Source organism: Vigna unguiculata, chromosome 1 (genome assembly GCF_004118075.2).
Source record: "Vigna unguiculata cultivar IT97K-499-35 chromosome 1, ASM411807v1, whole genome shotgun sequence".
Classification (NCBI taxonomy): Eukaryota; Viridiplantae; Streptophyta; class Magnoliopsida; order Fabales; family Fabaceae; genus Vigna; species Vigna unguiculata.
Window position 1 is genome coordinate 22,167,894 of NC_040279.1, and position 14,083 is coordinate 22,181,976.

The 14,083-nt window shown below is 36.1% G+C and overlaps 1 protein-coding gene across 2 annotated transcripts in view; it reads right to left on the bottom strand.

Moving 5' to 3' along the window:
• LOC114195651 (probable alpha-mannosidase At5g13980) overlaps positions 1 to 14,083 on the bottom strand; it is a 34,982-nt gene that overhangs the window by 5,624 nt on the left and 15,275 nt on the right. For both annotated transcript variants that reach the window (XM_028086204.1, XM_028086196.1), the window contains exons 15-24: positions 8,995 to 9,214; positions 8,775 to 8,908; positions 8,506 to 8,577; positions 8,143 to 8,202; positions 7,993 to 8,064; positions 7,286 to 7,333; positions 6,978 to 7,097; positions 6,246 to 6,311; positions 5,764 to 5,876; positions 4,590 to 4,674 (exon numbers count right to left, since the gene is read on the bottom strand). In XM_028086204.1, coding sequence (XP_027942005.1) covers positions 4,590 to 4,674; positions 5,764 to 5,876; positions 6,246 to 6,311; positions 6,978 to 7,097; positions 7,286 to 7,333; positions 7,993 to 8,064; positions 8,143 to 8,202; positions 8,506 to 8,577; positions 8,775 to 8,908; positions 8,995 to 9,214 — 990 coding nt within the window. The remainder of the gene's footprint in view (positions 1 to 4,589; positions 4,675 to 5,763; positions 5,877 to 6,245; positions 6,312 to 6,977; positions 7,098 to 7,285; positions 7,334 to 7,992; positions 8,065 to 8,142; positions 8,203 to 8,505; positions 8,578 to 8,774; positions 8,909 to 8,994; positions 9,215 to 14,083) is intronic.

Below are 14,083 nucleotides of genomic sequence, written 5' to 3' on the forward strand. Positions count from 1 at the left end.
GCTTCTCCACCACCTCTTCAGATTTATAGTCGCCGAAACCGATCACAACTACCACCATGTGACTCCACTCAAGTGCCAACTGCTCTGTCTCCTCCGGCTCTGACACTTGAGTCTGACCTTCCCATTGCCCTCCGAAAAGGTATGCGTTCTACCCGTAATCCCTCTTCCTATTATATTGCTTTGAGTTATCATCGCTTGTCATTACCTTTTTATACATGTCTTTCCTCTCTTTCTTCTGTGACCATTCCGAAAACTGTCCGTGAAGCTTTAGCCCATCCTGGTTGGCGTCAGGCCATGATTGATGAACTAAATGCTCTTCATAACAGTGGAACTTGGGATTTGGTCCCATTATGTCTGGGAAATCTGTTGTTGGTTGCAAGTGGGTGTTTGCTATCAAAGTTGGACCTGATGGTACTATTGATCGCTTCAAAGCTCGTCTTGTGGCCAAAGGTTATACTCAAATTTTTGGTTTGGATTATGGCGATACTTTTTCCCCCGTGGCAAAGATGGCTTCTGTTCGTTTATTTATCGCCATGGCTGCTCTTCAACAATGGCCTCTTTATCAACTGGATGTTAAAAATGCTTTCCTCAATGGTGATTTGCAAGAAGAAATCTATATGGAGCAACCTCCTGGGTTTGTTGCTCAGGGGGAGTCTTCTGGGATGGTATGTCGTCTTCGCAAATCACTATATGGCCTAAAACAATCTCCTAGGGCCTGGTTTGGAAAGTTTAGCAATGTTGTTCAACAATTTGGTATGACTCGGTGTGAAACAGATCATTCTGTTTTTTATCAACACTCGAGTGCTGGATGTGTTTATTTGATAGTATATGTTGATGACATCGTTCTTACAGGGAGTAACAACCATGGCATCTCTCAGTTGAAACAACATATCTGTGACCATTTTCAGACAAAAGATCTTGGCAAACTCAAATATTTCTTGGGTATCGAGGTGGCACAGTCCAATGATGATACTGTTATATCTCAAAGAAAGTATGCCATGGATATTCTGGAGAAAACTGGGTTGGTGAGTTCAAAGTCTGTTGATACACCCATGGATCCCAATACTAAACTTCTACCAAATCAGGGGGAGCCTATATCTGATCTTGAGCAGTATAGAAGATTAGTTGGAAAATTAAATTATCTTATCGTTACTCGTCCTGACATTTCTTTTGCAGTCAGTGTGGTAAGCCAATTTCTTATTTCCCCATGTGAAGATCATTGGAATGCAGTCATTCGTATCTTGAAGTATATTAAAAGATCCCCTGGAAAAGGATTGTTATATGGTTCTAATAACCATACAAGAGTTGTTTGCTATTCAGATGCTGATTGGGCAGGATCTCCTTCTGATAGAAGATCTACATCTGGGTATTGTGTCTCCATTGGTGGTAACTTGATCTCGTGGAAAAGTAAGAAACAGAGTGTTGTAGCAAGATCCAGTGCAGAATCAGAATATAGAGCTATGGCCTCAGCTGCCTGTGAACTTGTTTGGCTCAAGCAATTGCTTCAAGAGTTACAATTTGGAGATGTTACTCAAATGACACTTGTGTGTGACAATCAGGCTGCTCTTCATATTAGCTCTAATCCTGTCTTTCATGAGAGGACCAAACACATTGAGATTGATTGTCATTTCATTCGAGAAAAGGTTTTGTCTGGAGACATCAAGACTGAATTTGTTAACTCAAGTGATCAGTTAGCAAATATTTTTACTAAGTCTTTACGAGGGCCTAGAATTGATTATATTTGTAACAAGCTTGGCACATACGATTTGTATGCTCCAGCTTGAGGGGGAGTGTTAGATATTGTTTGATATTATTAAGATATTGTTAGATATTGATAACCACAATATCAAACAATATCTTCTATTTAATCTTTTTATTTTCAGTTACTCTTTTTACTTGTACCTCTCTCTATTATAAATAGATTACCCTATGTGTGGTTTATACACAAGGAAGATTAATCTCAATCCCTATTTTCTTTATTCTCAACATTCCCAATTTGCCAACACTAGACTAAAATGTAACACCACTTGGCCCTTTTGTCAATACATATGCAAGTTGATTTCCAAAGGATACAAATGGTGTACATATTGTGCTGTTACCCAATTTCTCCTTTTATGATGTGTTGATCTACTTCAACAGGTCCAGTTCTCTCATGTTGCACTAAATTATCTGCAATATTTATTCCTAACTTGTTATCATAATACAGTCTCATAGGCTTCTTCCAATCAATACTCAGTTCTTCTAAAGTTATCTTTAACCATAGTATTTCTCAAATCCCTAAGGCCATGGCTCTAAACCCTACTTGATCTCACCACAATATTTTGTCTTTTGCTCCTTCAATTGACTAAATTTCCTCTAAGAGAAGTGCAATATCTAGAGATAGATCTTCTGTCATCTATAGAACCTGCATAGTCAGAGTTTGTGTAGGCTTCTAAGATCATCTCATTCCCCTTTGTAAATAAAATTCCTTTTCCAGGAGTTTCTTTCAAGTCCGGTAGAATGTGATAAACAATTTTGAGATGAGCTCCTTTTGAAGTATGCATGAACTGACTTAGAACTCCATAACGTTGGCCTAGTGTGACACAAGTAGATCAATTTCATGACCAGCCTTTGATAAGATTGTCTATCCACAACTACATCTTCAATTTATTCACCAAGTTTGTGAATTTGTTTGAAAGGTGTCTCTGTTGGTTTGCGTCCTAATTTACCACTTTTAGCCAATAAATACAGCACATACTTTTGTTTAGAGATGAAAATACCATGATGGGAATGAGCCACTTCAATGCCCAAAAAATATTTCAATCTACCTAACTCCTTAATTTCAAATTCTGTTATCAAACATTTTTTTAAGGCTTTCGTTCCTACCTCATCATTTTCAGTTACAGCTGTATCATCTTAGTGCAGTAATTCCCCTGAAGTTGAATGCTTAATAAACAATATATGGTCACCTTGGCTTTTCTTGTACCCCACGATCTTCATTACAATAATAAACCTGTCAAACCATTCTCTAAGTGATTGTTTCAGTCGATAGAGTACTTTCCATGGTTTACACACCTTTCTCTCCTCGACTTTAAACTCAGGTGAGACCTCCATGTAAATTTCTTCCTCAAGATTTACATGCAGAAAGGCATTTGTGACATCAAATTGTTGCAAAACTATTTATCGTTATTCATAATTAGTTGCTTGAGACAATAAATTCTGACACTATTCATTTTTGCAACAAGTAAAATAGTTTCATGATAGTCAACCCCATATGTTTGAGTACTCTTACCTACTAACCTTGCCTTGTACCTTTCTAATCTCCCATCTGCCTTGGATTTAATAGTGAACACCCGCCTACATCCAACAAGATTTTTTCCTTCAGGTAGATCCACCAATTTCCAAGTTTTGTTCTTTTCTAGAGCAACCATTTCAACCTTCATAGCATTTTTCCAATTCTTACTATTCCATGCCTCATCCATAGTTTTTGGAACAATGGCAGTATTTAGACGACCAAGAAAGCTTTGGTGATTACTGGATAGTTTGTCATAAGACACAAAGTGTGACAATGGGTACCTTGGTTTTTGAGTACATCCTCTAACACCTTTCCTTAATGCAATTGGAAGGTCCCAAACTTTAATGGCTGACATATTTTGTTCTTCATTAATGTCAGGTATTTTAGGTATAGATTCATATTCATGTTGTGGTGATTGAATAAAAAACCTTCTTCTTCACGAGTATATACTTACAGTAGATGGATTACACTTTTTCTCCAGTTATTTATGGTGAAGCAACATGACTAGACTCAGTAGATGGTGAAGTATTAGACTCAATAGATGATGAAGTGTTAATGGGACTGAATTTGGAAGAATGAGGTTTTCTGTTAAGAATGAATTATCCTTATCTTTCAATACATGAGCTTTCCACCTTGACTCAACCTCACAAAACCAACTTGTAAGGTAATATTACACCCGACTCATTATAATTTGGCCTTATTCTTGGTCGATGTGAGATCTTCAACAAATCTCCTCATATTGGATCAACATCTTGAATACAAGATTAGATATTTGTGGGTGGTCTAACAAGAGCCCGATAACAGTGGCATAATAACTCCAAAGAACTTGACTATGATAGGTTCTAAGTGACTTTGATGCCACGTCAAAAACTGTTTATGATATTATTCATTGAGGAGCAATTGCTTAATAACTGAAAATTGTAAGTTTTATTAGATATAATCTATTCCTACTATTCAGGACCAATGATCCTATACAATAAATATAAAATATACAATCAGCCTATTAATCCTCTTAATTATGGAATGTAATTAAACCTCCTAATTATGTAATTAAAACTGTATAAGAAAATATTAAATGCAGGTCATGGGATTTTGACACTAAATGCAAAATTATGACATTGACATTTTCGTCAGCTTTAGCAAAATGTGGATTGACATTGATTTGTCAAACCTTTTTCTGCCATCAGCATTTTCAGACCCATTTGAGAGCAATTGTCAGCTGATAAAGTGAGAATATATATAAGCAAAATACACATCTAACTAATAAAAGAAACAAACAACTAAACAACATAAAAAATATGCACGAAATTCTTACAGTTAGACCCCTGCAATCACCACCAACACAATCTGTTTCATTTAGAGCCTCTGCAACACCTTTTGAATCATCAAGTAGTAATCTCCTGTTTACGAGAAGAAAGAAATTTGGTTAGTCCTTTAAAAATGAAACAAAAATACAATAACAGAATCAAACAGTGAAAATAGACACCCTCTAAACAAGACCTAAAGAAAAGGGTTGCTGCTGGTTGCATGGGTGAGGGTGGGAGGTGGGGGAAGCAATCAAAAGCAATGAGAGGTCTCTTTACCATTGCATATCCCCCGCTATGTAGACCCTCATCACCCACTAAGTCACCAATACATAAGACAGGTACGGGTGGAAATTCATGAAAACTTCAAATTGTAAAAGCAGCATACCATGACGGATGTTCTTTTGTTCATCAAAATGCCAAATACTTTAAATCAATTGCATATTTCCTTTATAAATACCAATAAATTTAATAGCATTATTTTTTCAAAAATAAGTACTGAAGAAAACCTAACGTATTATGTAGTACCTTAATAAGAGATGTAATTCACCAATTAACAAGATAAGTAAACAATTATAGATGGCAAGACGATAAAACTAGTAAGAATAACATTATTTATTCAGCATAAGAAAAAATGAGATAAATGACAGAGAACTATTGATTTTAAAACCAAGAAAATGCTTTTCATAGTTCTTGTGAAAACTTTAGAGCACAAAAAAGTCTTGTCAGATCTCAGATGTGCAAAATTTTGACTCGTGGGTTAATACTGTATTCTGAAAGAAGCAATCCAAACTCTAGTGTGAAAAAATGGAGATCGTGATGCTGAATTAAGTAATTCATCCCCACCACTTAAATGATGAAGACACAGCCAACATGCCCACACTTTAAAAGCTGAAGCAGATAAGTTATCTAAAAAACGTTGCATTATGCTTCACTAAAGTACCAAATCACAACCTAAATTGTACATCTAAGAAATCTTCCCCTCCCTTCTTCCAAAACTTTTTAATTTTTAAAGGTTTTGCTCCCTTCTATATGCTTACAGATTTTACCATAGATGGAAAAAGACCACATTTCCAAGAAACAAGGCCATGCAAAGTTCTAAAATGAAGTAGTTCAATTATAATTTCAAGTAACTTCAGTATAATATCAATCTATTTAAAGCACCATGTGAAGAATAACACATACCTGTGGACCATCAGCTCTATTTGTCCATCTTGTAAGCTGGATCCTCCAATAGATCTGTCCACCAAAACTGAGAATTCTGTTTTATTATCCTCCACGTATATCCCAAGATTAATCTGATCGATAAAAATAAATAATATTAATAACCTAAAGAATGGATATAACTTGTGGAATTTATCAAACTCCTGTGCCATAAAGAAAGCAGTCTGAATTCTGAAGTGTGGTTGGGCATACATATCGGCAAGCAGTTCTAGAAAGGATCTGCACATGGCTGACTTAATAGGCTCATGAAAATCAATGATTTCAATTAGCCAAATAAGTTTAAAAATGCAGTTTATTATTAGAAGTTTCATATTTTATCATACAAGAACAAACAACAGTTTGCAAGCACAACAGTTTCAGCAATAGCATCCCTGCAGGAAAGAGGGGGAAACGAGGTCTTGAACACCAATGATGAATATAACAGAATATAAAAGTTCACATACAGGGTAGTAATTTCCAGCAGCGGGTTGGTTCACTTCCAGGTCCCAGTCAGTTCTGTAATCCCGTATCTGCAGTGGGATGAGTTCCAAAAATTTACTTCACAACTGAAGGAAAAGAAAATGGAAAAATTTTGCAGATGCTTCTATATGCCATCAAATTTAAAATCAAATAAAAAGATATGTTGTTTCCATTTCTTGACTTCCATGAGAGAATAATATTTTGCCACAAAACCCAGCATCTGGAAATAGAAAGATGTTGGAATATCTAAGAATATCAATATTACAACTTTCAGATTATTTGAGTATCTGAGAACATATCACATCAAGTCAATATCAGTTTTAGAAATATCACAATAAGTTATTTTATTGCCTGATAGACTCCCTTGTTTCTTCTCTCTTAGACTCCCATAATTAAGGTCATCTAGCAGAGTATCTTAGTGATATTATATCTTCAGAATACCTTAGAGTATCTTATAAATATCTTCAATGATCAAATTTTTTATTTTCTCAGTTTCCATGCACTGTAGTATTTTATGATCTGTTTTCTTTTTTAATTGGGATTATTAGTATCAATCTTTTTTTTCTCCATTCCCTCTCTCTATACCTTAGATCAAAGAATTTTAACGAAAGACAATAATGAAAAGGTAAGCAAGGTAGCATCTGGTGCCAACTATTATGTATGATCTAAATTACTTAGATGTAGTATTACAAGGAACATCAGTCTGAGCTGCATACCCTTTTGATAAAATCTCGCCCGTTAGAATCCGTGTAAAATGTTTTGTTGGTTTCCATAGTAGTTGAAATCTGAGTTGCAACTTCTTTACCAGTTCCATCTTCAATCGGTATAGGGCCAACCTGATATTCCACATACCATAAGTTCAAATAAGTTTCCAACATTATCCATAAAATCCTTAAGAATATATCTCAATAGTTATTACAGTATATACCAGAAAACAAAGGAAATCAAACTGTCACAGACAGATTGTATCACGACTAGGAGAATGACACAAATGTAAATATAAAAACCAATTATTAAAGCTTACGATAAACTCCACTTCAACATGCTCTTTTCCTTTGTATAGTCTGGTAATCTGCGGACATATTTGAAGCACATTAATTTCTAATGTAAGGTAAAAAGAAGATAAAAAGACTCATTCCTCAACATTTATTACTATAATTATTATCATTATAGAAAATATTAGGAGCTGGGGCAAATAGAAACTGGAGTTAAACAGGTACTGATAATGGGATTGGTTCCACTTCGCTAGACCTCATTCATGAAGTGGGACCTATTTTATTAAGTGTTTGGGCCGTTGGGTAAGACTGTCTCCAGGCTATTTATGGAAAAATTCATTTATTATTTTGCAACACTTGAGACTGCGAAATAAATTACCAGGATGGCACTAAGGGCATTCCCTAAGCTTTATTTACTCTTTTGGTTTACTTAAAGTAAAAGAACATTAAAGTAAATTGCATAATGTAAAATATCAAGACCTGTTGCACCTAAAATTTTGAAAGTAAGGTGAAGCCATAATTATTATATACAGGGCAAACTATAATAAAATCAATTGTAATATCTATATAAAAAATGAAAAACTATCATATTAAGATTGTCAAGAAGTTTACACACCAGATTTTATTCAAGTTATTATGTGACCACAATTTCATGTAGCTAAATGGAAAAGAAGTTTATTATTATTAATAAGAAACTAATATGAAGATGCTGTTAAAGATGTAACAAGCAAAACACCTGATATATCCATGGATTGATTTGTTGATGAACTTCATCTAGTACCGGTCCATTCAAAACAGTCAATCGAGCCTGAAAATTCAAGTGAATGTGAGACTTGTTATGGGAATTGGTTTCTTGGATTAGAATATAGAAGGGAGGACTTCAAACCTTTTTTTCATGGTTTATTGGATATGTGCCATTTGGACGGAAGACATAGGCCCCGGAATTCTGTGAGGGGAATTAAATTATGAAATTTTATCCAAAGTAAAATTGCGAGAGACTTGGGGGATAAATATGTTTTTAGTTTAGCGTTTGTAAATAGAATTATGTTTACTTTTAATTCCTGAAAAAACTAGCCACTCTTTGGTCCCTCCTTTGTGGAAATGTCATGTATGGTCCCTATTTCCATAAACAAGGGAACAAAAGGAGACAGCTTTTAGGTACTAAAAGTGAACATTTCCATATTTACAGAGATTAAAAACATATTGAACCTGTAAGACATTGATATCTAAAGTCAAAATACTTATCTACCTGCGGATCCTTTTGATTGGTTCCATTGTATCCAGAATAGTAGAGGTAACTTAGTTCAACCTGTTCCTCAACCTTCCATGTCAAAAAACAACTTTGTTAATCAAGTTTTACTTCTTTTGCTTTTACATTTTTCTATCCATTTAAAATTCGAAGCTAAAGTATATATGAAAACAGGAAAGAGAACATCACAAATACGGAGGCATGATTGCACAGATAAAGGTGTTCTAGTGAAAAGGGAATCATGTGCTGGGAAGTGAAGTATCACAAACCAGGTTTCTTGTATTAACATAATTGGTACGCTTCTCTTGATCAGTAGAAAATGTAAGCTTCAAATTTCCTTGACCTACTTCAAATTTAGACTTTTCACTACTTTTATATGTAGCTACTGACGATCTAGTAGTTCCTGAAAACAAACAGAAATCATTTATTTGTTATGAGCATGGAAATTAACTGTTGTAAATTAAATACTAAAGCAATATATATTTGAACCTGTTCTTTTGGCAGTCGAGACAGTGTAGGTGCTAAAACCAAGTGGGGGTACAGAAACTGTAAATGCAAGCCAATACTTGGGTGTCTTAAGTGGAGCCTGACCCATATATGCCTTCGCATAGTAGTTTCTTAAGTCTAAATATTTCTCAGCCAGAGGAAGAAGTTGGGATTCTATTTCTGAACCATTAGAGTCCTGAACTCTAACATTGGCCTCAGTAACCTGAAGATAGTTGCAAGATTAGTTACATCTATACACACACAAGGAGTAAGTACTATAATAGTTAAAGAGAAAATTACTAGCCCATTTTAGCAAATACTATATATATTTCAGTGCATTAAAACACCAATCTCGAAAAACCTTTAACATCATAATAACTTCCATAAATAAAAATCTATTAGGAAGTTAGTAGCCAAGTGGACCAGCAGGCTTTGTTAGCTATATATTGGCAGATTCAACTTAAAACCAATTTGGATTAAGCGAACTTTCCTAATACATATATAAACCATACACCAAGAATTGGGACAGACAATGTTGGACATTCCCAACATCACCCCTCTATAGATGCTTGTCAAACCATGGCAGCCTATCAAAACTAATTGTTATCAATAAGCTTTGATACCATGTCAAATTTCAACTTAAAACTAATTTTTATCAATTGAAGTTTTCTAAGAGTTATATAAACTTCACTCCAATAATTGAGGCAGGCGATATCAGACTTCCCTACGTACATGCTTAGTTGGTAACTGATTATGTCAGCTTATTTGATAACTAACAGTCAGTTGGTGTATTTTACATCTAACTTTTATTAGGATTTTGTTGTTATATTAAATGCAATATTAAAAGCTGTAGGTAGTATATTAAATGTATTATTAGAAGTTATTAGAAGCTCTTAGAAGATTCTAGAGATCTCTTGTAATTATTACTTTAAGGTTTGAGATCTCTATAAATAGAGAAGTTGATGTACTGTTTTTAGTGAATTAACAATACAGTAAAATACTCTTTCTTTCAAATTATTCCTTTCAAGTTGGTATCAGAGCTCCCGGTCTAGGGAGCCCTGCTTCTGCATTTCTTCTTTTCCGTCTTAGTTACGGTTCTCATTAGTGCTGTCCGAAGTGCAGCCATTTCTTTTATTATTGGGTTGCCGAAGTGCCCCAAGTTGTGGTTTTGTCATTGTTGCTACTGCATCACCGCTGTCGTTGTCGCTGCTGCATCACTGCCGCTGTCGTTGCTGCATCATTGCCGCTGCTGCATCCTCTGCTGCATCATTACTGTCATTGTCGCTGCTGCATCACTGCTGCTGTCATTGCTGTTGCATCACTGCTGCTGTCGCTGTTCCATCACAGCTGTTGTCCCATATCTGCCATCACTGCTGTTGTCGCATTGCTGCCATCACTGCTGTTATTTTTTTTTTTGGCATGGCAACTCCACTAAGCAATGCCGATCTTCCACAATTGCCGGATGACAACCGCCTTAATGGTCGAAATTATCTCCAATTTATCAGACGCACACTAAAGGGTACAGGAAGACTCAATCATATTGAAGGAGAGGCCATTTCCCCAGATAATCCCAGTTTTCAGATTTGGGATAATGATGACTCACGAATCATTACATGGTTATGGGGATCCATGACTACAGAGATAAGTAAAAATTATATGTTCTATTCTAGTGCCCGCGAAATTTAGGAGGACCTTGCAACTACCTATTCTATGCAACAGGACATCTCTACGTGCTATGAGTTAGAAAGCAAGATCTTTGGTGCCAGGCAAGGAACTCTCTCTGTTTCAGAATATTATGGAAAGTTGAAGGGTTTGTGGATTGAGTTGGACTAGTATCAAAACTTGAAGCTTGAGAATAGCAAAGATGCTATCACTCTTGCTCAGTTTGTTGAACGATCTCGGATATTTAAGTTCTTATCAAGATTAAATCCTGAATATGACCCTGTTAGGACTCAAATTCTTGGGAAGGAAAGACTTCCTTCTCTTTCTGAAGTCTTCTTCATTGTCCGAGGTGAGCAGGCTCGTCGAATGGTCATGATGAATGAGACCTCCACCGAAGGAGCTGCCATGTTTTCCGGAAAGACTTCCAAACCTGGGAATTCAAATCTTGCAAATATTAAACTTAGCTTAAAAGGTAAGGAAGAGCGTTGGTGCTCTCATTGTAAGAAATCTGGTCACACCAAGGACACTTGCTTCAAGCTACATGGAAAGGAGAAAGCTCTCAATCGTCTAGCAAAATTAAAAAAACAACTCTCAAGGAAAGCTTATCAGGCCTCTTCAGATTCTGAAAATCTTGACAAGACACCTTCTTCCTCTTCAACTGAGGAAGGAATGCCTACACTACATGCTGAGATTGAATGTCTAAAAATCTTATGGAGTCAATAAGTAAGCCACCTTCTGGTACTTGCTCTCTAACTATGACTGGTAAGAACTCTAATTCTTCTTTTAATGTTTCTAGAACTTTACGTAAGGACTCTTGGGTTCTTGACTCTGGTGCAACAGACCATATGACCCCTCATTCATCTCTTTTAACGTCATTTGTTACTTTTTCTGATAACCACATTACTATTGCCAATGGGACCCATATCCCAATACATGGACGTGGAAATGTTTCTCTTTTGCCATCCCTTAGTCTTAAAGATGTCCTTTATGTTCCAAAACTATCTAATAACCTTATTTCCATTCGAAAGCTTACTCATGACCTAAATTGTTCCATAACCTTCTTTCCCACTCATTGTACTTTTCAGGATCCTGCCATGGGGAAGACGATTGGAGTTGTTAAGGAACAGGGAGGGTTGTATTGCTTTAACAACTTGGAAACTAAGAATAGTATCGGTAGGCAAACAACTACCTCTTGTTTCCGGTCTTGCACTTCTTTTGAGTCTTCTCAAATTTGGCTTCTCCACCGTCGTCTAGGACATCCGTCATTTCCTGTTTTAAAGTCTATGTTCCCTTCCTTGTTCACCAAAGAGTCCGTTGAGTCATTTAAATGTGATGTATGTCAAATTGCAAAGCACCATCGTGCTACATATCCCTCTAGTGATACAAAGAGTGTTAATCCTTTTGATTTGGTTCATTCTGATGTTTGGGGACCTCCATCAGACTCTAGTATATCTGGTGCTAAATGGTTTGTCACTTTTATTGATGATTGTACCCGAGTTACATGGATTTTTCTTATGAAAGAAAAATCTGAAGTTTTTAACTTATTTATTAGATTCTTCCATATGATAAAAACACAATTTGGAAAGTCAATTAAACATTTGCGTTCTGATAATGAAAGGGAATATGTAAACCATGACATGTCTAAATTCTTTTCCGAGAATGGTGTTGTTCATGAATTCACATGTGTGGACACACCACAACAAAATGGTGTTGCTAAGAGAAAAAATAGACATCTTCTTGAGGTAACACGGACACTTCTTTTCCAAATGTATGTCCCTAAATCTTATTGGGGAGAGGATGTCCTTACTGCTGCCTATCTTATCAACCGATTACCCTCTCGGGTTCTAGATGGTCTGAGTCCCATTGAGTCCATATCTTCCTTCTATCCATCGATTCCTTTTCTTTCTAGTCTTCATAGTCGAGTGTTTGGATGTGTTGTGTTTGTCCATATTCATAGTCAATTCCGTGGAAAGTTAGATCCTAGAGCTATTAAATGCATCTTCATTGGTTATGCATCTAATAAAAAGGGATATCGTTGTTACCATCCTCCAAGTCGAAAGTTTTTTACCTCCATGGATGTTACTTTTGATGAAACTAAATCTTTTTACATGCGTCCTCAACTTCAGGGGGAGAGTTCTTTTGAAGTTGGGCCTTTTGAATCTCTTGAGTCATCTTTTGTACCTTCCATAGAGGAACTATCTCATTCTGATAATACTTCTCCAGAAACATCTATGGATGTCTCTAAAATTGCTCCGAACAATACAGAGTCAGGGTCATCTACAGACTCTAGTCGTCCAGAGAGTTTTTTCCGTATACAATACCAAAGGCGACAAAAGCAACCTAACTCTATGCAAGAACAACTTCAATCGTCTGAACCGAGGGTAAGTAGTCCTTCTATTGATACCCTGGAACCTTTGGAAAAGTCTTTGAATAGTAACTGTGAAACTGACCTTGATGACTTGCCCATTGCTTTGAGAAAAGAAACTCGGTCTTGTACCAAGTATCCTATCTCCCATTTTGTGACCACTAAACACCTTTCTATGCAGCCCCAAAGTTTTCTCTTTGCCATTGATGCAATTAGAGTCCCTACATCAGTTCAAGAAGCATTGAAAGATGAGAATTGGATTCAAGCCATGAATGAAGAGATGAGTGCCTTAGAAAAGAACCAAACATGGGAAATTGTTGACAGGCCACTAGATAAAAAGTCAGTGGGATGCAAATGGGTTTTTAGTCTAAAGTATAAATCGGATGGCACATTAGACCGTTACAAAGCAAGGTTAGTTGCCAAAGGATATACTCAGACTTATGGCGTTGATTATGAGGAAACATTTGCTCCGGTGGCAAAGATAAATACAGTTAGAATCATTCTCTTATTGGCAGCTTATTTTGGTTGGGAATTGCAACAATTTGATGTGAAAAATGCTTTCCTGCATGGAAATTTAGAGGAAGAAATATACATGGAAATTCCTCCAGGTTTTGAATCTACTAAAGGAGGGAATAAAGTGTGCAGGTTGAAGAAAGTTTTGTATGGGCTTAAGCAGTCCCCTCGTGCTTGGTTTGGTAGACTCACACGCTATGATCTCCATGGGTATCGACAGAGTCAAGGTGACCATACCCTATTCATCAAACATTCCCAAGAAGGTAATCTTACACTGCTCTTGGTCTATGTTGATGATATGATTGTTGCAGGAGATGATGGACATGAGAAACAAATCTTGAAAGAAAAGCTTGCTGCCCAATTTGAAATGAAGGATCTAGGAAAATTGAAGTACTTTCTTGGGATAGAAGTAACTTACTCAAAGAAAGGCATATTTATTTCCCAACGAAAATATGATATTGATCTTCTCAAAGAAACGGGTATGATTAATTGTAAGACTACTGGAGTTCCTATAGAACAAAACCATAGAATTGGAAGTGATGAAGGCAGTTC